This window comes from Oreochromis niloticus, linkage group LG17 (assembly GCF_001858045.2).
Source record: "Oreochromis niloticus isolate F11D_XX linkage group LG17, O_niloticus_UMD_NMBU, whole genome shotgun sequence".
Taxonomy (NCBI): domain Eukaryota; kingdom Metazoa; phylum Chordata; class Actinopteri; order Cichliformes; family Cichlidae; genus Oreochromis; species Oreochromis niloticus.
This window is the reverse complement of record NC_031981.2, coordinates 17,853,161-17,876,066: the sequence shown is the minus strand read 5'-3', so window position 1 is coordinate 17,876,066 and position 22,906 is coordinate 17,853,161. Positions and strand designations below refer to the sequence as shown.

Here is a 22,906-nt window from a genome sequence, read left to right as displayed (position 1 = left end):
CACATTAGAGTGTTACCCAAAAGTTCCACCCTGGAGCAGAGGTACCGGACATGAACCCTTCTCCTAAAGGAATTTGAGGAAATCTAAATGTTCTGACCACCTCTCTTCCTTTATGAAGCAATTTCCCTGTTTTAAAGTTGAATTTTAAAAGCTGCACTGGATAGGAAATGTGACACCCCCACCTCCTCACTCCCACACTGGAATATCAATATCAGACCTTTTCCTCCATCTGCTGTAGCACGATAATCCCCTCAGCCAGAGCTGATCTTTGCAGCTGCCATGAAACAGAAAAGAGGAGAGAAAGTGAAAAACAGATTTTCACTGAGAAAGAAAAGTGGAAACTGTGAGGGAGGAAGGTCAGAGTCTATGGGGTAATGGAACTTTCTGGACAACAGTACCCTCGACCCTCTGATCCCTCTCCCCACCAACAGCAGCCCCAAGTGGGCTGCAGGAACAGAACAACGAGTGTGTTTTGATGTGGCTGCACAATAGAGGTTTTTCAGCAAAGGTCAATCTGTGGTTCTGACCCCTGCAGTATACACCCCATATAGACATCTAAGAAGCTCCTCAGCAACAAATCATATATCTCACCCACGCTCATTTTTGCAGATCTGAAGATGAGGATTCAACACAGAAAAGCAGGAAGTTTTGTCTCCAAATAACTCTTATTTCTTATTTCCCCTGTACTTAAATATGAAGAAGTAACATGTTCTGTAAAGATTTGAAAGAATATGGTATCAAGTTTTATGGTACATTTCAATTCAAGGGTTCCACATCAACAGCAAGTAGCTAAAGTTTATGTATTCATCAACTTTTATGCTCTGTCGGTCAAGTTTTGAGTAGATAAGACAGAAACGTTACCACTGCAGGATAAAATGCTAATTACTTAGAAGAAAGAGCTCCAAACATTCTAGTTTAAGACCCAGCAAACAGCACTTTACACATCAGCTACATGTCACCGCTGGAAAATGTTCTGTGTGTAAATCCAGAAATGTCCAAAGTTCTTGTATGAAAACGTGTGTAGTCTTTTTATCCGTAAAGAAACGTACCACAGTGGAAACAATGACAGATTTTTTTGCGAATTAAAGCAAATAAAGAAAGCAGGTAACAAACAAACCTTGTTTTCTTTCAAGGGACGATGAAAAGAAACGCTTCACAGTGATTGCTGGGATGGGTTTGGTGCCGATAGATGTTTTGAGTGTTTGCTTCCAACCCTTGCACCCCACTTCACAATACAATGAGCAGGAATGCAGGTTCAACTTAACCTAAGATAACCTAAAGCAAATACTGACACAAGCTTGAAAATAGCACAGAATTACTGTGAACATGACTGTTTCACCACGAGTTTCACCTGCAGGAATACAATCTGAAATTCGTCACTGTAATAAGGATAAAAAATATGTAAAATATTCAGTAGAAAAACACAGAAAAGATGTGGGTTTGAATATGTAACTCAATATTATGCTGGTTCATGGTCAGAAAATATAAATTAAAAACTGAAGTTTGATCTAATTTTAAATCCATAAAAAGTGAATGCTGGAAGAAACTGATAATATTTTGATTGCCACTAAATATGAAATGGAAAAGCCAGGAAGGGCAAAGATATCAAGGAAAATCTGCCAAAATTACAAACATTAATACCTAAAGACAGGGAAAGCAAAACGTTTCCATTTTCATTTGAATAGTCCGAGCACTGCACTAAATCATTTATTCTGAGGGTCTTTAGTCGTGAATTCGTGAATCTTTGACAAAACAGAGCCGCTCAAACATCGAAGATGTTTACTGTCCTATGATTTTTTATTTCCCTTCATCTGTGGCTGTCTCCCAGACTAAAGATGCCCTCTTCACCATCCTGAGGGACCTGCGGCCCGGCGATAACTTTAACTTTGTCAGCTTCTCCAATAAGATCAAAGTTTGGCAGCCGAATCGTCTCGTGCCAGTGACGCCCCTCAATATCAGAGACGCCAAGAAGTTTATCTACATGCTGGCGCCCACTGGAGGTGAGACGTTATTCTCTATGGTTCGTCTTTGTCTTGTCTTTTTGAAGACTTGAAGTAAATCATCTTTAATAACAGCAGTGAGCTTCTTTGCTGAAATAGAGATGTTGTTGTAGACTTAAAGTGGGAAAAGTGAGTGTTTAATAAGGACAGTAAACATATTAAAGTTTAGCTCAGTCACTGTGTTTCCATAACCTGAGATGTAAACCCAGTGATGTCCCTTCACTGTAGGCACCAACATCGACGGCGCCATCCAGACCGGCTCGTCTCTGCTTCGAGACTACCTCCTGGGCCCTGACAGCAGCCCGAACAGCGTCTCGCTCATTATTTTCCTGACAGATGGGCGACCCACTGTTGGAGAGATCCAGTCCGTGGCGATCCTGGGGAACACTCGCTCAGCTGTGCAGGAAAAATTCTGCATCTTCACAATTGGGATCGGTAATGATGTGGACTACCGACTGCTGGAGCGCATGGCTCTGGAAAACTGTGGGATGATGAGACGCATCAACGAGGAGGCTGACGCAAGCGCCATGCTCAAAGGGTATGGCTTTGACATGACATCTTATAGGCTACATTTGATATTTACGGGGCAATGAGCCCCATTTTGCTAATGAAGATGAGCGAATTTAAGGAAGTTTATTTTAATGTGTCTAAAATTCGCTTAAGATTATTTGACACTGGGATCTAAAACCGCTGCAAAAGGACTCTGACATGGCTTAGCGTTAGGGGGGAAGTAACTGGTTGGAAACTGGTTTGAAAATGTAGTCTGGATGAGATCTAAATTAAGTGTGAGGCTAGTCTGAAGTCTGTCTTGTTGTTAAATTGAAACTATACCACAATTAGCCTGGTCTTCTTTTAGTCTGAAATTGGTCCAAAAGGTTCGACATTAAAATTGGGAAGCAGGTCTAAACTCTGAAGGTCTGGTACTTGGCTTTAGTCTGGTTTTTACTTGACAGTCTGACGGCTGTCAGCCTTACACTGATCTAAAACTGGTCTAAAGCTCAACTAACACTGACTCGTTTTCAAACCAAGGAAACAAAGGAAAACTAATTTTTAACCAGTCTTTGCTGGAATTTAACTGACCTTAAACTGATTTAAAAAGCAGGTCTGAAGCCTTTTTATGACTGTAATCCATCTATAAGATTAACTGTTGAGAATTAGTCTCTTTCTATCCAAGCTCCTTAGACTACCCTGACCTGAATGACATGGGCATTTTATCACAAAACAACACAAAAAAATTCAAGACAGACAATGAGATGTATGATGAAGTAATTCTTACTTTCAATAGATGATTAGTACCCAGTGCCCTTCGCCTTCATATATTTATAATCTCATTCTTATTAAGCAATTAGCTGTCCTTAATTCCTCCCTTCTCCCACTCTGATATGCCCGTGCATCTCTCATCAACCTGTTAGGGAACCACGACGGCAAATGTCACGGTGCTGACAAAAGACGTCTTTAATCAACTCTCTCTCTCTCTGAGCTCTTTTTCTCCTTTTCTTGACGCACAGTCCTCTTCTCCCTCTCTCTTCCGCACTCAGACACACGAGGTGTTTGTTCAGTTGAGCAGGAATGTGTGCGTGTTGTGAAACCTGCGTCTGAGTATGTACGAGGGGTTAACAGACAGACTCCAAAGATAATAGCCCCTGATCTGCTTGAACAAACATATTCATCAGGAGGTGAGGAGGTTTGGTGTGACGTGATGACAATGACAGGCCACAGGAACTCTGAAGTGGGGTGGCAGCAGCTTAAGGGGTTAGACAAGGGAGTTTATGGCCGGAAGGTGGCTTATTTGAATAAACAAGATGAGGAAGTATACTATAAGACCCTTATTTATCTGACACTGATCACCTCTCTCGTGGTGACACTGAACAAGCAAATGCAGGTTTGGAAACTCTATGCATAATGTGTAAAATTATATAGTGAAAAACATGCTTGATAGAATTTTTAATGTTTAAACTGTGTTAATGTGTTAGTATTACTACTGGACTCTGCTGGGCAAGCAAAGCCCAGTTTTACTGCTTATCAGATCTTCACCAATTAATAATCTATAATATTAAAACTTTTATAATTTATAACTTTTATATAATGTTAAAAGTTGCCAAAAAAATGCTGCACATTTAGATGGTTGTCCAACTAAATGTCCTGTATTTGTATAGCGCTTTACTTAGTCCCTATGGACCCCAAAGCGCTTTACACCACGTTCAGTCATCCACCCATTCACACACTGGTGATGGTAAGCTACATTGTAGCCACAGCTGCCCTGAGGAGCACTGACAGAGGCGAGGCTGCCGGACACTGGCGCCACCGGGCCCTCTGACCACCACCAGTAGGCAACAGTAGTCTTACCCAAGGACACAACGACCGAGACTGTCGGAGCCGGGGCTCAAACCGGCAACCTTCCGATTACAAGACGAACTGCCAACTCTTGAGCCACGATCGCCCCACTAATGCCTGACTGATCTAATTTGACTGATGTCCTTTCAGCTTTTCTTTCATTCAACTGAAACTCTTCATATATTGGTGTTCCTTTCTAGGTTCTATAATGAAATTGGAACTCCTCTGCTGTCTGACATAAGAATCAACTACACGGAGAACTCCGTCCAGTACGTCACTCAGAATCTTTTCACCAACTACTTCAACGGCTCTGAGATCGTCGTTGCTGGCAAGCTCACAAACGAAAGCGCAGAATCTCTCCACGTGCAGGTCACTGCCAGTAACAACGATAAGAGCATCATACTCGAGACCGACGTGCCACTGCGACACCGGCAGATAGATACAGAGAAGAATGTGAAGTTAGCCACTGCTGCAATGGCGACGGGCGTCAGAGGCCTGGGAACTGACGTGACACAGAAATTAGGAGTCGCTTTGGGTTCGGTAGCAGAAGACTTCGTGGAACGTGTGTGGGGTTTCCTAAGCATCAAAGAGGGGCTGCGGTCACGGCTGCGCAGCCAAACCAGCAAAGACAGGGAAGGCCACACTCAGCAGGCCACCAACCTGTCCATGACCTATCACTTCCTCACTCCTCTCACTAACATGGTGGTGGAGAAGCCTGAAGTCCTGACTGATGGCACCATGGCCCCGGCGCCCACCATTACGCCAGGAGCCGGTGAGGCTACCTCACCTGCCAATGAGCTGCCAGGTGACACAGATGACAGAGAGCAACAGACACCTGGCAGGAACCTCAACAGCCAGGCTTTATCGCAGAGCAACACAATCGGTAAGGTAGTGGCTCCCAGGTTAGGGGGGTGCAGGGTGTCTGTAAAGTCTGCCTAATGAATTCATGAGTATCTTCTCAGTTAAAAACTGTAACAAACAGAAACTACACACATCATCCTCAACATCAAAACTACTATTAGATGAAGTGAATAATGTTGATCACATCATCACAGGGCAATGTTCTGCTCATGCATCAAGCGGTTTCTCAGGTTCGTTACTGAGACTCAATGTTCTCTTCCTTCTAGGTAAAGTTGTGAGAAGACCAACAAAGAAATCGATCACCTTCTCCAAGACATCGGGTAACTCCAGAGTTTCTGTACTTTTCCCTTTCTTGTTTGGGGGCACTGGAAGCATATATGCAGTGATGACATGGCACCAACTTAAAAGACAGAAGGCGAATGTACAGTAGACTCGCTCTACACTCTGTGTGGGCAGCCTGTAATTTGGATGTCGGCAGTGATTACACAGACAGCGAGAGGTTCACAGATTCCTCTGAACCTGACCTGAAGAGAGGAAAGAACGTACAGGGTCTAATTGAAATGCCAACACAGGCACTACGTAGCATTTTAAACCTTAAGTGCTGTGTGCTAATGGAGTCTGAAAGAGGATGTTTGTGCATGTGTTACAGTAAAGAGAGGGAGGTTCATCAGAAGCAGTTAGTGAGGGCTAATAGCCCTGTCATTAGTGTTGCTCTGTCATCTCATTGCTCCCCTCTTCATCCTGGTTGGTTCTCAGGAACCTGTTGGTGACTCGGGTTGAACAAATAAACTGTAACCAAGGAGTAATACACAGAGAGACACACAGATATAAACACATATAAGAAAATCATCTATCAGCTTTTATCATTTGCTGTTTATTTTAGCAGGTTTTCTTATCACAGTGTCATTTAAAGCTCATAAATACCGTACTTTACAGCTTTATTATTTATTTTCATTTTACCGCAGCAATTATTTAGCTTGTTTTACTTACGCCTCATTACAAAATTTGGTCCTTGAGACACTGCAGGAAGCACCCTGAAGACAGTTTTGAGTACTTTGGCAGGTGTTTACAGTACATCTGTCTGCATGTCGACAGATGTTGTCAACACAATATCATCACAACTCTGCAACAAGCTGTCAAAAAGCCTTTACAAGTGTGCAGCTGAGATGGGTTAGGTAATAATACAGGATTTACGTTTGAGTACTGACAGTCAAAACTTGCTGCAGCTGTAATATTAACACAACATGACTTATTTTCTCATTTGAGCCAAAGCCAATAGCTACCCATTGTTGCACTATTCTTTTTTTTTTCTTAAAGCACCTCTTCGATTAAAAACCCATGAAAGGCTGATTGGTTACGGTCGTCATCCCCCTGGAGGGGCGGTTGGTGTCAGCACCCAAGTTTGTGAATGTGATAATTCAAGAATACGACAACACAGAATTTTGAAATTCATACCATAGGTGCATCTACTAAAAATCTCGGACAAGTTCAAATCTTAGTGACGTTGACGTCAAGACCATTCCCCTCTGACCTTTTCACGCAGATCTGCTGGTCACTGGATACCTTTTCTTCTTTTGGACCATTCCCTCACAGACAACAAACTTTTAAACTTTTCTGTACATTTTATCAGTATACCAGTATATCTACAGATTTATAAACCAATAATTCTTACATAAGTGAATTGCATCTAATTGTGTTTTTTTTCCCCTTATACCCTTTCACAGCGGATGGCGACCCCCATTTTGTGGTTGAGTTCCCCCTGAGTAAACTGACTGTGTGCTTTAACATCAATGGCGAGCCTGGACACATCCTTGGTCTGGTCTCCGACCACAAATACTCTGGTGAGACTCGTGACTAAACCCTAGAAAGGCACCAAAAATCATTTATGCCTTTAATAAAACATACATGTTCTGTTTTCTCAGGTGTGACGGTCAACGGTAAGCTCATCGGCGCCCCGGCACCGCCGGGCAGTCACAAGCAGCAGCGTACTTACTTCAGCACTATCACCATTGTGGTGGATAAACCCCAACGCGCCTACATCGAGGTGACCCCTAAGAAGGTTATTCTGGATGCACGGGACCGCATTGTTCTGCCCTGCCACTCTACTGTCTCTGTGGACAGTGGAGCACTGTCTGTGGCCATTGTGGGAAATTCGAATGTGACCGTGACGGTCGGTGGGAACATCAGCTTCGTAATCCTGCTGCATCGGTACAAGAACCCGGCGCCCTACCAGAGAGACCATCTGGGGTTCTACATTGGAAACAACAAGGGGCTGTCGCACAACTGCCACGGTCTGCTAGGTGGGTGTTGAAGGAGTATTCATCTGTAAAATCCTGTTGATCTGAGAACTCTAATCAATAAATACTAAAGCACTGTTCTCAACCTCTGGAGGCTGGAGCACTGACTTAACCAAATATTCAGATATTCACTTAAGTAACTATATATGAAGTCACTATTTATTATTCACAAAAACAATACATTTTTACATTAATCAGTCAGCAACAACTTTATAAAATAGCTGTCTAAAATGGAGTAGGTTTTCTTGGGTTGCAAAATACAACTCCAATCTGTTGGAGCATGGACAGGGGATCTCCATCGGTGTCCCTGAGGTCCACCACGGGCTTGTTGTCAGTTTGGATGTTAGAGTTAGTGGGGTGCGGCCTCTGTACAACAGGCGTGTGTTTGACCAAACTCTGGGGATGTGGGGGATTTAGAGGCTGAATCGATGCCTTGGGCTCTTGGCCATATTCTGAGTTATTCTTAGGGGTTTTTGTAGTAGGGCTACTGTCCAGGGTGTGCTTGGTGCGTGGTGCATGTCAAAGCCTTGTATGAATGCCAAGACCCAAGGCTTCCCAGGAGAACACTGGATTATAATGGACAAGGGGTCACCAAAATCAAGAGGAATTATCCTTTGAGCATGGTCAATATCCAATCAGATCAAGCCAGAAATGTTCTCACTAAAACTGGAAGTGATTTTGCATTAAGAAGCTGCACACTTGGAAGCTACTTGCCCGGTTAGATCACAGCACTTGCACCACTACACAAAGTTGCAAGTAAAAAAGGTCAAATTTTGAGAAAAGGATGAAAGTATGTCTAATTTAAGTATTTAATTGCAAACTAAGCTTTAAATGGCTATACTTTAATCTGGGCTAATCTGGCAGAGTGATTCAAAGATTTGAAAAAAAACCTGGCTTTATCTGAGTTATATGGAGCTACATTGTTGCAAATTGTGAATAAATGCAGATTCTTCAGTGATTCATTCTCCAGCCATTCTTTCATCAGCAGGAAATTAACTTACTGGCCTAAAAAAGGCTTAAAATAACCCCCCCCCCCTTTTTCTTTTTAAAAAAATTTCCTTTCAGGTCAGTTCCTGTATGAGGAAGTGGGATTGGCAGAGCTTCCTGCACAGGGAGATACAAAGCCCTCACTGGTCCTGAAGGTGAAGAACCGCTCAGTGCCCGTTGTTCAGAAAAGTAGGAGGATCTACAGCGGCACACAGAGTGTGGACTGCTGGTTCGCCAGGAACAACGCAGCCAAGCTGATAGACGGAGAGTACAAGGACTATTTGATGTCACACATGTTTGACACAGGAGACTGGCCACATGGGACAAACCAGGTGTGAGATGAGCGCAAAGAACTATAGCTTCAGCATTTAATTACCTGACTAAACTCCTTTTAAAGATAATTATCACATCCAAAAAGACCTAAAAGCCTCCACACATTAAGTTTTTTCCTACCTTCAGGTCCCTTCTGAATATATTTTTATTATTTCTGATGAAAATGAAATGTTTTATTATACAATTTATTATTTTTTACATCAATTATATAATAAAAAGTGTAAATAAAATGAGGAAAACTAGAAAAATTTTAAGGCTGTTTTCTGATATCACCTTTTGCACACATGTAAACTTAAAGCTGTAAATCACACCTGTTTACCACTGAGGACAACCCCGCCAACTAACCCTTTGACCTACTGCTGATGAATACATGTAAACCTAACGCACCCTTACATACAGCACCTTGTCATCAGGTGGAGATCACAGGGCTGCAGGCCACACCCACACAGGTGTGCTCTGGCCAGGTCTCACTCAGGTTGTCTGTCATCGTGCCGCAGCGCCCGAGCTGCCACAGGAATTCAACACCAAACACGAGTTCATGTGTCAATCATCTTTATTCATAGCACAGAGTAAATACATTCGTAAGAAGCACTGAGGCAGCTCACGGCCTGTGCATGACACTGCAGATCATGCTGTACCATGCCATCCACAGGATTATAACTTTGTTTATTAAGAAAAAAAAAAAGAGAAAAAAAAATACAAAATACAATATTATAGACAGTACATATCAAACTGTAGACCTTTGAAATTATAGACGTAAACCATGTAGGCAGGAATACTTTGAGGATAAAGTAACATAAATCCATCACTTGACCCGTTTACCACCTTTATCTGGTGAAGACTCAAAACTCTCACACCTTTTCACTAACCTTCCTATTCATTGCATTTACCACAGATTGGACCACAATATAGATATACAGAGATTAATAACTGAATAAATAAAATTGTGCCACATTTTGCAAAAGTTTAATACACAGCTGCTGCATCATCCCAGTATAGTGTAACATAAAGGCCTCCTATAGGAGACAAAAAAAGAAGTCTGAAGTGTTACAAGATGTTCTATTGTTATTATTAAAAAGTGCCTAAAAACTACCTGATAATTCAATTTTAAGCTTGACTGATGCTTCCGCATTAAATCTACGACATAGACATTTATTCTACTCCATGTAGTTCCCCGGAAGTGCAACTACATTTCTTGGCCTCGATTGATCTGCTTGTTAGTAACATGACGTGTTGGAGCAAGCATAATGCTCATGTGAAATATGAAATATAGGCTGTAATTTTATCTGGCTTGCTCACAATGCTAAATCAATAACCACCAATGCACCACATGTGGTTTTCTTATTTCCATAGCTTTGATAATTGCTGCATTTGGCCAAATTTGTACCGTCTGTCTTCTTTGCAAATGTTTGAAGTAAACCAAAAAACAAAAACAAAACAGACTGTTTATAAAAGATGGGTGTAGCCTTCAGGTGTGAAAAGTGAAGCCAATGCAGAAGCACTTTGAGCCTGCATTCTTTCTAATGGCCAGCAGGGGGCAACTGTTAAAGTAGTCAAAAGGAGCCATGTTGTATAGAAGTCTATGAGGAAAATGACCAGACTTCTTCAGCCCGAGGGACACCAGCTTAGTACCTGAAGCCTAGCTCGCACACACCGGTTGTCAGGGAAAAATAAGTACTCCCAGATCAGGTACTAATAGTTGCTGGAAGGCTGCCGGCTACGGAAGTATGATTCCTCAATCGGTTGATGAGCAGCTGTCTTGCCGTCACTGAAAAGCTCCTTGTGATGGCTTTGATTACTAGCAGATTGCAGTGGTTGCCTAAAGTTTGTGTGCAAGATATCAACTTGTCTGTAAAGTGTTCTGAAAGTGAACCGGAAACACAGAACATTTACCTTCAAATTAAAAGTTAATCCTTTTCAAACATGTTGGATTCAGTCTTAAGGCACTTTTTTTTTTCTGTAAAAGGCTGTGCTTAGCAAGTGTTTGTAGACTAAACGGTGTCTTCCATACAAACTAAAGGCGACTGCAGCAATCTCTTATCAAACGGACTTCCAGTAACCGCTCATCAACCTGTCAGGGAGTGCCCATTAACCAGCCTGTGTGACTTAGGTCTTATTGACCTGTGAACTCTGTAAAGATATTTCTAATGGGTCTCAATTGCTGGTTTAAAGTATGCTTCATTACAGCATGGTATTCATTCTCTTTATATATAAAGACAAAGAGGGGGAAGTTTAAGTGTGTGTATAGTTTTACGAAATCACTTGTGTAGCCTTTAATGTAGTAAAAGATAATCTGAAGAGTATTCATCCAAATAAGTTCAAGACCAAACATGAGGCTTTAAAACAGTGGCTACATCTGTCTTTTATGTAGTTTAGGATTAAGATGCAACAGCTAGCTCTGATGTTAATTCGCTAGTTTAGAGTGGTATACTTTTATTCAATATACATCATGTTCCTTTTTTTAAATGATGGCCTCATTTAGAGTAAAACAGACAACATCTTTTATATACAGTCTATGGAAGGAAAGCAACACAATGACGGCTGGTGTTTCGGTGGTGCAATGTCAGAGCAAGGTTATCCATAGATTGAACGCAGGAGTATAAATCAAGCTTAAGAGGTGCTGGTGGTGTATTTCATCAGCCACATTATCCACATGTTGAAAGTGCAGCAGCCAAAGTACTGACGTGTGTGGTTCAAAAGAAAAACAAAAAAAACCCAAAAAATCCCACTGATCGCCCTTTTACCTTAAAGTAAACAGCTGGAGGGAGAACGTGCAGGAATGACTATAATTACACCTTAAATAAAAAGGTGGATTCAAAGTGATTATATTTGAGTACAACCTTAGGGAGCACTTTTATATATATAGTGTATACTTTCTTTCTCCTCTTTGGAATATGACACTCGATAAATGACTCTCTTTAGAGAAACAACATTTCCAAAAGTCCCTGGAGTTGAGAGAAGACAGATTAATTTTAGTCTCTGTCATTACCACCCGTAGATTTTGCCCTGTGGGCACCACGCTCCTTAATGATCTCTCCCCACACACGTGGCGTGTTCAGCTGTGGTTTCTCTGATGTTCTCTTACAGCAAACGGAGGCAGCAAGGTGAGAGGATAAAGACTTTCTAATTCCCAAAACGCTACGTGGTGCACGGTGCATGCATATACTGAGTCGAGCTCCAGTTCTAAGTGTTCTAACCTTCGATGCAGAAGAAGGCAGCTAAAGGTATTCACATTCACAGGTTATACGACCTTAAATTGTGCCTTTGCTTGCAAAGAAGGTGATATTAAGACTGATGACAGTCTGAGAAGACGTGGATGGAAGTTTGTTTTTCTTATTTATGCTCTTATGTGTTGTCTGTGGGGACAGTCGATAATCGAGGACACGTCACCTGGGTTTACACCGCCACCCAGCTTGGTCTCAGTGGTCCACCTGAATACTGCACATGGGGGACCGGTTCAACCTCGGCCGGCTCCTCCTCCCCCTCTGAAGCCTCCTCTGTGTCTGTCTCAGCTGATAGCAGGACCTGAGAGAGGGGGATTTTGTTAGCGACCAGAGCTTAAAGTAGAGCAGCACTAACTATAAGCTAAAGACAAAGAACAGATGACTCATTTTCAGTTGTAGTGTGTGTTTAGACTTTGCGTCCTAGGCAAAAAGCTGGGAAATCTCTCAGCTCTGGATTCCCAGTCCACAGTGGAAAAATACCCCTGTTTATTTGCAGCTTTGAAGACACTCTCCAGAAGCAGGAGGAATTCAACTCTCTAAGGAGCAAAATTCCACAACTATTAGACATTTAAAGCACTAAAAAGGTTCCATATGTTGCTTTAACATAGGGTTTGACATGTGGAAAATCTGTTAAAAGGGTGAGCTTAGAGATTAGTAAAGAGTGATATCAGAATAAAAGAGTAGGAGCATGCATGTTTGATCCTTTCCAACCCTAACCAGGTAGTTTCAGTGCCTAAATCTATCCAAACAGCAAAAGAAAATGAACATTAAGCGTGAAAGAAAACATTAATTAAGTGTAAAGGTAGCACGAGTCATCACTGTCTGTGAGGGAATGACACTGCAGTATTTGGTGTGAAAGGTTAAAGTAGCCACTGTTCGCCTTTTCCTTTGTCCCCTCTTTAAAAGTCATTTTGTGTACATTGGACAGAATTTAATGGATAAAAGCCAATCTTTATTAAAAAAAAGAAACAAACAAACAAGAACTGTCTTCTGGAAAAGAGGGAAATATCTAAACTACAAACAGATTGTGAAATACTCACTGAGCTCAAACTGCCCTGAGAATGTGCAAAAGTCAGAGTGGTCCCAAATTCTACACAAGGGCAAACAGCCAAAGTTAACATCCACTTTTTAAATGTTCATCGGTTTGCGAGTATGAATCAAACAGGTGTTCCCCAAGGGAAAATTTCAAGCCATTAAACCTAAATGGGATGTACAACGCAGCAGGTGTAACTGAATTACTGTCAGTTAAGCATAAGTTAGGACTTTAAGCTTTGCTAAATGTGGGGATTTCATCATTTCAAGGCTTTCACACATGCTATGTGCCTTCTTAGGTGCCTTTAAGGCCTTGTGGACTGATTTATTGCTAATGGTTCACTCACACAAGAGTAAATATAAGACTGTACACACCCTTGACACTAGGAGAAATTTGAAGTGAATATTTTTGACTTTTTATGGCCGATTCCACGTACTGATCGTCCAGAGATTGAGTTTGTTGCACATATAATCTCTGTGCACCACTGTCAGACATATTGTCAAAGGTTAACAAACATCTCATTTAAAGACAGATTTCCAACACGTTGTAATCAATCAAGCGCAGCTCATCTGCCCCACGCTCAGAAGAAAAGCACAGACACACAGGATTTGTATCTCTGGATTTGAACCCAGGACCTTCTTGCTGTGTAACAGTACTAAAACTGAGCATCCATGCCGACTTCTGTATTTGTAGCGCTGCAGCTATACTCTCGTTAAACTCATGTTAAACTCTTGTTAATCTTCTTCTATAACAGTCAGTCTAACTAACCACAACAACAGCATTGTGGCTCTAACTCCACTAAGAGCTCGCCCAAATCAATGCCCGTCTTTCTGCTGTCCTCCTCCACTCAGCTTTCCATAACATCAGCATTAGGAAACAAATTATAAATGTCACTTTTATTCTCGGTATGAAAGCTTGATTTATGTCTGCTTGGCAGACGACCAGGGAAAAGAAAAGAAGAGGGAGGGATAAACACTCTCATCACATTGCACACAAGGGTCACACACCCCAGCAGTCATTCGCCCTCAAGTCTGTGAGTTCAGCCTTTCCTAAGAGGGAAAGAAGAAATATCAGAAGCTTCTATGCCTGGTATAAATTACTACAAGAAACCTCTTCCAACTTTGTCAGACTAGACAAACCAGCATCCAACCACGCACACAGGAAAAGCCTGCTTGTGTGGGCTTCCTCTTGATCAAGTGGCATCCAATAAGAGGCTTTTTCTGCATGTCATTACTCTTTATCCCTTTCCCTTTATTTTTTCTCTGTAATACAGACAAAGGGTGAGAAATCCACTTGAATATCAATAATCTTACATCTCCTTTTAAAGGTCTGCTGAGGTTTTAATTCTGTATGCAAAACCACGCGCAAACAGTTTCATTACAGGAGTCTGAAACTTCGACAACCAACTATAATCAAGCTTAAATCGCCTAATTCAACAGCACTGATGAAAGCTCGAGAGAAAAGTCTGACTCAGTGTTTCTTGGACTAAATTTATGGGTTTGGTTCTTCATTAGATCAAGTGTAGAGAGAAAAACAACAGGTGCAGTTCACACCCAGCGAGACAGTGTTGGTACATTAACGCTCATTTCTACACACGATAAAAGATTTTTCTTCAAAGAGGAAAGGCATTCAGCTTTCACATGGCATGGTTGGATCTGTTTTGGTTAATAGTCCCAGAGGGTGTTTGGTGGGAACAAACTTTTTTCAGGGTTATTTCCTTTTTGGAACAAAACATTAATAAATTTAAAAAAACAAAAACCTTAAATGAGTCACTTCCAGAACTCACACGAGTCTGTCAGATTCCTCCAGAGATTTCATTTAACCGATGGCTGAATAAAAATACTGAGATTTTAACCCTGCATGGACTAAAAATTCCAAATTCAAACCCTAATATTTGAAAAATGTTTTCTTATTTATTTTAATTTTAAACAATATCATATTATCTGTGTATTCTTTTTAACTTTTAACTAACTGTTTGGCTTTCATATGAAGACTGAAGAAAACTAATGGCTTCACATTAAAAATTAAAATTACATACAGCAACTGAAATGCCTGCAGACTCTAAAACACATTTGCAATGAGGTCTTACTACAAAAAACAAACAAATTACTGGAAATGATAAAGAAACAAAGCAGTGGGCCCTTGGAGTAAAAGAAAAGAAAAAAGAGGGGTTTTTTGGAGGGTGGGTTGGGTTCCTTTTTTTAAATAAATATCTGTGACTGGCTGTGGTTTTATCTGTACAAAGATAAAAAAACAGCATGGGACTATTTTAATGAAAAGATCCTGGTGGAGTTGGAGACTCCAAATGGACATATGGTAACCAAATGATACTCTGGTATTTTTTCCCTTTTAAATCTTGATGGCGTTCATCAGTTGGAGCTAAAACACTGATAATTTACCGTCATTACTACAAACTATAAACCCACGTATATAACTGTGTGGGTACTATAGCACCGGTACGTAAAATATTGACTCAACTCACAAAAGGCAAAAAGGCAAAGGCTCTAGTGGAGAAAATACAAAAAAAAAGTGCTTCTGCTAATTACAGTTCAATTGAAATACTTTCAATTGTTTTTCCTACAGAAGTTATTATTGTGATACTGTGATAAGATATAACAACTGCTACTAAACTGGTAAGTGATATTATTAAAGCACTAGTGTGTCAGCTTGGCAGACAGACACAGAAATTCCGACTTCCTTGTCAAATACGTCCACTCTGCTGGGTCTTCTTCCTCCTACCTGTCTATAAGAAAAGGGGAGCCCCAGGGTTCCATACTAAGCCCACTGCTGTTCTCATGTGTAACTATAAAACAATGTTTGCGAGTGACAACAGGCAAATGCTGCATTCCAATTTCAGCAGACACATATATGAACTGTCTATCTGCTTCAGGAGCATTAGCTTTTAAATTCTTACAGTCGGGTTTTGATGTTGTTTAGTCCAAGCTTGAATTAAATGGACACAAATCCAGTTGGTTGTAATGTGATGTTTTTACACAGCATCAGTTACTCTCACCCTTGACTCCTCACTGTCCACCCACGGCAGAGAGTCAGGCTTCTTCACCGAGCTGTCAGAGGAGTCGTCCAGGCTCTTCATCGTCTTATACTTCCTCATCATCAAGCTGTCCACCACCCAGAACATGATAGACTACAGGGGGAGACAGAGACACCACAAGGTGGTATGTACAATGCAGACAAAAGCTGTCCGGATTAGTTTCACTTTCTCATCATAAAAACAGAACTTACGTTGACTATGAAGGGCACGATAAGCATGACAAGCGCCAGCTCCAGCTGAGGGTTAGCTATGTAGCTCAGCAACACCTCCTGTAACTGGAATAGAAGATGAAAACTGATTAATAATAACAATGGATGGTTGAAGGAGTTTTAAATAAATTGAGACCGTCAAATAACGACATTTGTTGCTATGGCAAAGGCTAATTTTACAACACAAATATTCTCAATGTTACAAAAACAAACTCTCTTTGAAACCAACTCCATGTTTACACTCGGATCAAAGGAGAAGTCATTTTTTTATCGTCTTCCTTGTTTATGTTTCTTGGTCAAAAGATCTGAAGTGGCACAGTTTGTTTCTCATTAACTTTAGATTTCTGATTATTTATTTATTTATTTATTGCATATTTCAAGGAAACAGTGAAGGAAAAAATCACAAGGATTTCATACGTTTCAAAAACTTCTTTTGGCAAATAAATACAAGCTTTTATATTCTCTCCCATATTTGCCTCAAAGACAAACCAAACAAAACCAGACGGATATGAAAATGTCTAGTCCGGTTAACCTGACAAGATCGAAAAGGTATTCATATTCAAACTAAATTGTGATTCTTCTAGGATGAGATCACAGCTGGTCAGTCGTATTGGATTAAGTGCAGTATAAGACTGGCTAAACCTCGCTGAAGTCTTGGCTGGTGCAATGATGAGAAAAGTGGAAATCGTTTCCTCTGCCTAAATGTATTATAATGTCAAAGGATTAGCGCACAATGAGCTGCAAAATCTTCTTACTTTGGACCATCCGGGGACAAGCAGCACCAGGCTGATGACACCTTTCTCTAGCACCATAATGAGCATGTAGACGCCACACTGGCCCAGCCATGCTGCTGCCTGGGGGGGGTCACCTGGAGGAACACGAAGGGGGAAAAAAAAATTAATGAGACTTCATCTGTTAACGTCATAGGCTTAAAGTTCCACGTTTTTATTCTTGAATTCTAATAAATGTCCATCCTGAGTTCCGGCATCCGACTTTCGTGGTATCTGGAAGGCAGCATATGTGCCTTAGATGACCACTTTATGACATCATCCAGAGCCAAAAGTGGGGGAAAAAAAACTGTTAGAAACAGGGTGTTTAGAAAAGTCTGAAACCTAAGCTCTTTGCTCACCACTGATTACATCACTGCTAAAACCTGGCTATGTTCCATATAAGCATCCACCACTGTAACAGCACATATGTGACAGAAAATAAGGGGTGGGTTTTAACATGTCACTATAATCAAGCTTCATTTTACTACCATTGCTTTGAACCAGTTACTATACAGAATTATGGATTTGATTATAATATTGAAGGTGATGAATTTCTTCCCCTGGTCTCAACCTTTCAAAAAAATCTCTGTTACACAGGTGCCTCACCAAGGCAAACAAACGAGGACAGGTCTGTCATTAAGGCAGGAAGGAGGAAGGAAGACTCTAAGCCAGACGCAAGGGGGGCAAACAAACACACTGATCTGGAAATGTCAGCGCTCATGTCAAACAAAAGGGTGAATTAACTACAATTGTGCCCTTGACCAAAGCACAACTGTTGCCCAGAAGTAAATTAAAGATGGATTTAATTGGGCATGTTTAAGTAAAATTTTCCATCACACAAGGACAGACGTAAAGGAAAAAAACAACAAGAGGTAGAGTGAGTGGGTGCAGTAACTGTATTAAGCCAATAGGAATGTTTTCAGCTGCAGCTGGAGATGCTGGCTGTACTCCCCGTGTACCTCTGGTGGGTCTACAGCGCCCTCTGCTGGTAGAAATTAGCAATACACCTTCTTAGAATAGAATAGAATAGAATAGAATAGAATAGAATAGAATAGAATAGAATAGCCTTTATTGTCATTGTACAGGGTACAACGAAATTGGAGTGCCACTCCCTTGGTGCAAAAATACGACTGTGTTCATTTTGTGTGTAAACAGATGAGAAGAAAATGAAAAACCATAAAGAGAAGCAAATTATTTGGTTTCACTCACCATATTCTCCAAATATGAGCAGAGTCCACTGCTTGTACTCCACCAACTTGGACACCAACTTGACAGCCAGCCAGATGACCAACATTCCCAGAGTGGCATCCAGCAGGAAGTTCATCAGATAACTTTGGTGAAAAATTAAATTACATTATTGAAGCGACATCCCCGTAGGGCACATCCTAGAATGACTGGTGTGCTTCTAAAGAACTCACAGAGAGCAGGGGTCCTCTTTGGTGAGAGTGGACAGGAAGACATTGGCAAAGTGGATGAAGAGAGCACCTATGGCTTGTTTGGACGTATCGAAAAACCTGGAAAAGGCACGATGGACTCAGTTTTTATTTTCTGGTTCTGACTGACTTGAAAAGTGAGATTTGTTTTAAATGTTATGATTTTTGTGTTCTTTTGAATAATTCGAGAGGAATTATTTTGTAGCTGAAATAGAAAATGTTAGGATATAGGACAGGGCCGGGTAGATATGTCTAAAGAGAAAATGAAAAATGTCTGACCAGATCCGCCACGGTCGTCTGATCCCTACAGGCTCCCGGAACCTCTTCACTGCAAACAAAGAAAATCAATTGATTGATTGTCCTGCAAAACAACAACAAAAAGCACAGTTTCTTAGCACTGTTTTCACCAATCTGTGAGCAGGCAGAGGGGAGAAAGGTTGCAGATAAAATACAGATGAATCATCTTAATCTCACACAGCCCAGTGAGCTCAGTAAACAGGCACCGACTCTTCCTATAAATCCACCAGGGTCAGAAAATGGGATAGAAATGGGGATGAAAACAGAATTAAGGTCTCCTTCAAATGGAAATTGCATGTTTCACACAAGGTAATGGAGACACACATTATATATAAACTGTATGCAGACCAACTGGGCCTTTCTCAAAGGTCCATCACATTAAGAAAAAAATATTGGTACATAAGGCACAATGATTGATACTGTTTAGATTCCTCAATCAGCAGCTTAACTCGAAACGGAACATCTCAGTTTCTGACAAGAAGAAACTGAAAGAAGTCACAATAACATGAACAGACCACAAAAACTAATAAAGCTAAAAGCCTGTGGTATTATCTTTACTGAAGACATTTTCAAGGATGATGTTTTTGTCTTTCAAACAAATGGAGGCCAAGTACCAACTCCCTAAAAGAAACCTTTGGAAAAGGCCCATCAATATCTCAGCAATACAGGAAGTGTTACAGAGTAATCCAATGGCTATGGCTATGTGCTGGCGATGTGATAAGAGTACAGGCATACTTACACACATGCTATAGGAATGCCAAATGACATGGAATTTATGGAAAAATATAATAATGTATATAATAGTGATGTTGCGAAAGTTTGATTAGAGATGGAATGACCCCAGCTTTGTCACTAATCTATACTTGTTAACTTGGGTCAAAACTTCAAGGATCCTGGGCACAAAATAAATAGTAATAAGCATGAAAGTAGGGTGTCGATTTACTTTCATGACAGCAACGGAAAAACAAGGCGGGGCAGACTGACGTACTAAACGTCCAGTCTTTATCTGAGTTCCATGAGTGCAGGCAGAACAGCGAGTCAGTGGAAGGAAACTCCCAAAAATAGCTTTGAGGAAGACAGATGAGTGGAGGGATGTACGGTGCAGGCCCGCCTGCAACTCTGGCCATAGCTTAAGATCTAATAATGCTTCATTGCACACAAATAATTGGTAAATATTAACAAATTCATGTGGCCTGAATGACCAAGAATGACACTCAGAGAACCAAAGCGGGGGGAATAAGAGCGAGAGGAGGGATATTGATTCTTTTGCTAATAAGTAACTAAGTGGAGGTTAGAGCTCATTGATCGCTCCCCCTTAAGGCCTGGCCTGATTCTGCTGAACTTCACTGCTCAGGTTTCAGCATGCTAATTAGCTGATGAAATCACCATGACTGCACTGACCTTTTAAAGTACTGATTATTAGATTATATGCCAGCACTCTAGAGAAATAAGTTCATATTGCGCTGGATCAGCATCCATTTATATTCTGTTTTTTTGTGTGGCATTTAGGAATACTGACAAAAAACAAAGAAAAAAAAGGAAACAGTCCTCATGTTTTCCCTGAACACATATGTGCAGACAGTTGTGTAACAATATGCCTGGCAGCTGACTGAAGTCACTATAATCCAGGGAAACAGCTGAGAAAGAATTAAAACCGAAAATTAAATATGATCCAAAAAATCATACAGGTAATCAAGCATTAACACAAACTATATAAGGTTTCTGAGAGGCCCGAGTTTAGCTTTTATTACAGCTACTTGTAACAGTCACACCTTTCAGCTGCCAAAATAATAATAATAAAAAATAAAAAAACAGAGCCAAGGGTGCCAAAAGTGGTTAGATGCTCGACATTCCCCAAGTCAGCTGCCCCAGAATCACAAGTTTCTTAGTAAGTCAACAGCCATTGTTAGGGCTGAGTAAGTAAACACTCCAGTTTACAAGGAGCATCTTGTTGAGCTGTTAAAACTGCATTGTTTTTAATCATGTAAGACTTTCGGTGGAAGTTGGAGGAAGCTGAAAGACTCGACTGTGCTTACAACTGAACAAGTGCTGGACAACTGAACACACAAGAAAACTGAAGGGAACAAAACAAAACAGCTTAATTAACTTCAGATTGCACACTGAGCACACTATACCGAGGCCAAACATTTGCTTTGCTAGTTTTAGAGGTGATTTTAATATTTTGGCACGGTCTGAAAACCTTGCTCGTAAGTCCAAAGAGCCGTGCAGACAATTTCTTTAATTTAATGCGGCAACATTTCTTAATTACGTAGAAAAACAAGGAGACACATGGTTGAAACTGCACTTCTTTTACTTATATTAAGGGAATAGAGGGATTGGATGTGTAGTTAAACTTCGTTACAGTGACAGAAAAGACAGTTTCACTGGCCCGGCCCACTTAAGATCAAAGTGGGCTTTATGAGTTTGACATCCCTGCTTTAAATAGTCCAATTCCTACTCTTAATTGTCATTTCATTGTTTTATTGATTTGAATATTACTTCACTTTATTTCAGTTAATTTCTGTTAAGTGGTTTTATTTACAATTGTTTTCCATTTTTGCTGCTCTAGTTTTGGTTTAAATTATGATTTTATTCATTTTTATTGAATTTATGGATGCAACTTGAGGGTTTTGTCATTTCATACTCTATCCCAGCTGTCACAGGACAAGAGGCCACAGATGGAGAGGTCACAGATATGCTGCAGGGCTAACACAGAGAGACAGACAATTTAGAATCACCATTTAACCTAATCCGAACTTATTCTTGTTACCAGTCGTCTTTGGACAGTGGGAGGAAACTACAGTACGTGGAAGATATGTGAAGAACATTTGAACTCCAGCCAGCCGGGACATCCTTGCTGTGAGGCCAAAGTGCCAGCCACTGCACCACCAACTTTTTTTTTAATTAAAGTTAAAAATAATAAAAACACTGCAGAATATGCGGAAATCCTGCATACATCTTAAATTTCACTGGATGCACAAAGGTTTTAAGTAACTATTCTGATGGAAGTCAATTTGGATTTTTAAGAGAAACAAAATGAGGTCCTGGGTCTAAAATCTGCTATTATGTGACACTGGCTCTGCTTAAGAGCATCTCAGTTATGCTGCTTTGCCAATGGGCACATAAGTGCGGTATAACAAGCCCTAAATATTTAATTCAGTGTATATACCGTGAACAACTCATTTGATTAATTACATTCTGAAAATAATGGTTCGCCCAACTCTCCCTCGGTAAAAGAGCTAAAGTTCCGTTCAAACCTGCTATGTTTACAACATCTGATATACGCCGAAAGGAAAAGCAAAGCGCTGTTAGTCAGATACTGTTTTCAGAAGCTTGCAGTCTGCTTTAGATTCTTGCCGAAACCCGTGGGAAATACAAATTAGCATATTTATCAATACAGTTTGGTGCGGAGCTACTGGGACTCTTGGAAAACAAACGTCAACAAACAAAACGCCACGTGGACTGGTGCAGCTTTCTAAAAAACACTTCGTGCATTTTGCTTTTCCTCAATTCTCCAACTGAATTAGCACAAAAAGAAAACAAGTTATCAGGGATGTGTCTCCCGATGGTAAAGGAATAGATACTCACACATTAGAGTGCTGAAAGCCACGATAGCCAGCAGTCCCTGGATCAGGACGCCGAACCTGTCCGTCAGAGCTCCGTTGTCGCAGCCGTGGGGATTCGCCTTACTAATGTCGGACATGTTTGTCACTTCAAACGGGGTATTATCCAAGAATCTTTTCACTAGCACGACCCCGCTGTACCCGTACATGTCCATGGTGACACGGAAAAAAACTAAACGGCACAGCCGTAGGAGACAATAGGAGCGCTTCCACGGTGGGAAAAAGAAGTCTTTAACCCCTTTTTTCTCTTACTCGGTAAGAACAAACGACCGGATTTTTAACTTCCGGCGAACGACTCTCGGTGAAGTTTCCCTTCACCGTCTCCAGCGGCTGATGCTACCTGTCATGATGCTAACGCAAAGATATGGAAAACGATTATCTGAGTCGCGTCCATGTTTTGACAACGAAAACACGCACCGTGAAGCGGGCCAACGCAGGGAGCCCTGCTTCCGG

The 22,906-nt window shown here is 40.9% G+C and overlaps 2 protein-coding genes across 3 annotated transcripts in view; one reads left to right on the top strand and one right to left on the bottom strand.

Annotated features, from left to right (window-relative positions):
* itih5 (inter-alpha-trypsin inhibitor heavy chain 5) overlaps positions 1 to 10,001 on the top strand; it is a 19,171-nt gene extending 9,170 nt beyond the window's left edge. For both annotated transcript variants that reach the window (XM_025899331.1, XM_005475861.4), the window contains exons 8-14: positions 1,829 to 2,000; positions 2,229 to 2,538; positions 4,535 to 5,217; positions 5,462 to 5,515; positions 6,920 to 7,036; positions 7,118 to 7,495; positions 8,558 to 10,001. In XM_025899331.1, coding sequence (XP_025755116.1) covers positions 1,829 to 2,000; positions 2,229 to 2,538; positions 4,535 to 5,217; positions 5,462 to 5,515; positions 6,920 to 7,036; positions 7,118 to 7,495; positions 8,558 to 8,817 — 1,974 coding nt within the window. In that variant the 3' untranslated portion in view covers positions 8,818 to 10,001. The remainder of the gene's footprint in view (positions 1 to 1,828; positions 2,001 to 2,228; positions 2,539 to 4,534; positions 5,218 to 5,461; positions 5,516 to 6,919; positions 7,037 to 7,117; positions 7,496 to 8,557) is intronic.
* On the bottom strand, positions 9,875 to 22,906 carry tmem110l (transmembrane protein 110, like). The gene is made up of 8 exons (XM_003448109.5): positions 22,419 to 22,906; positions 18,813 to 18,861; positions 18,519 to 18,614; positions 18,310 to 18,431; positions 17,086 to 17,198; positions 16,313 to 16,396; positions 16,083 to 16,214; positions 9,875 to 12,337 (listed from the first exon to the last, which is right to left on the bottom strand). The coding sequence occupies exons 1-8, from the start codon at positions 22,606 to 22,608 to the stop codon at positions 12,209 to 12,211; spliced, it is 915 nt and encodes a 304-aa protein (XP_003448157.1). The 5' UTR covers positions 22,609 to 22,906; the 3' UTR covers positions 9,875 to 12,208.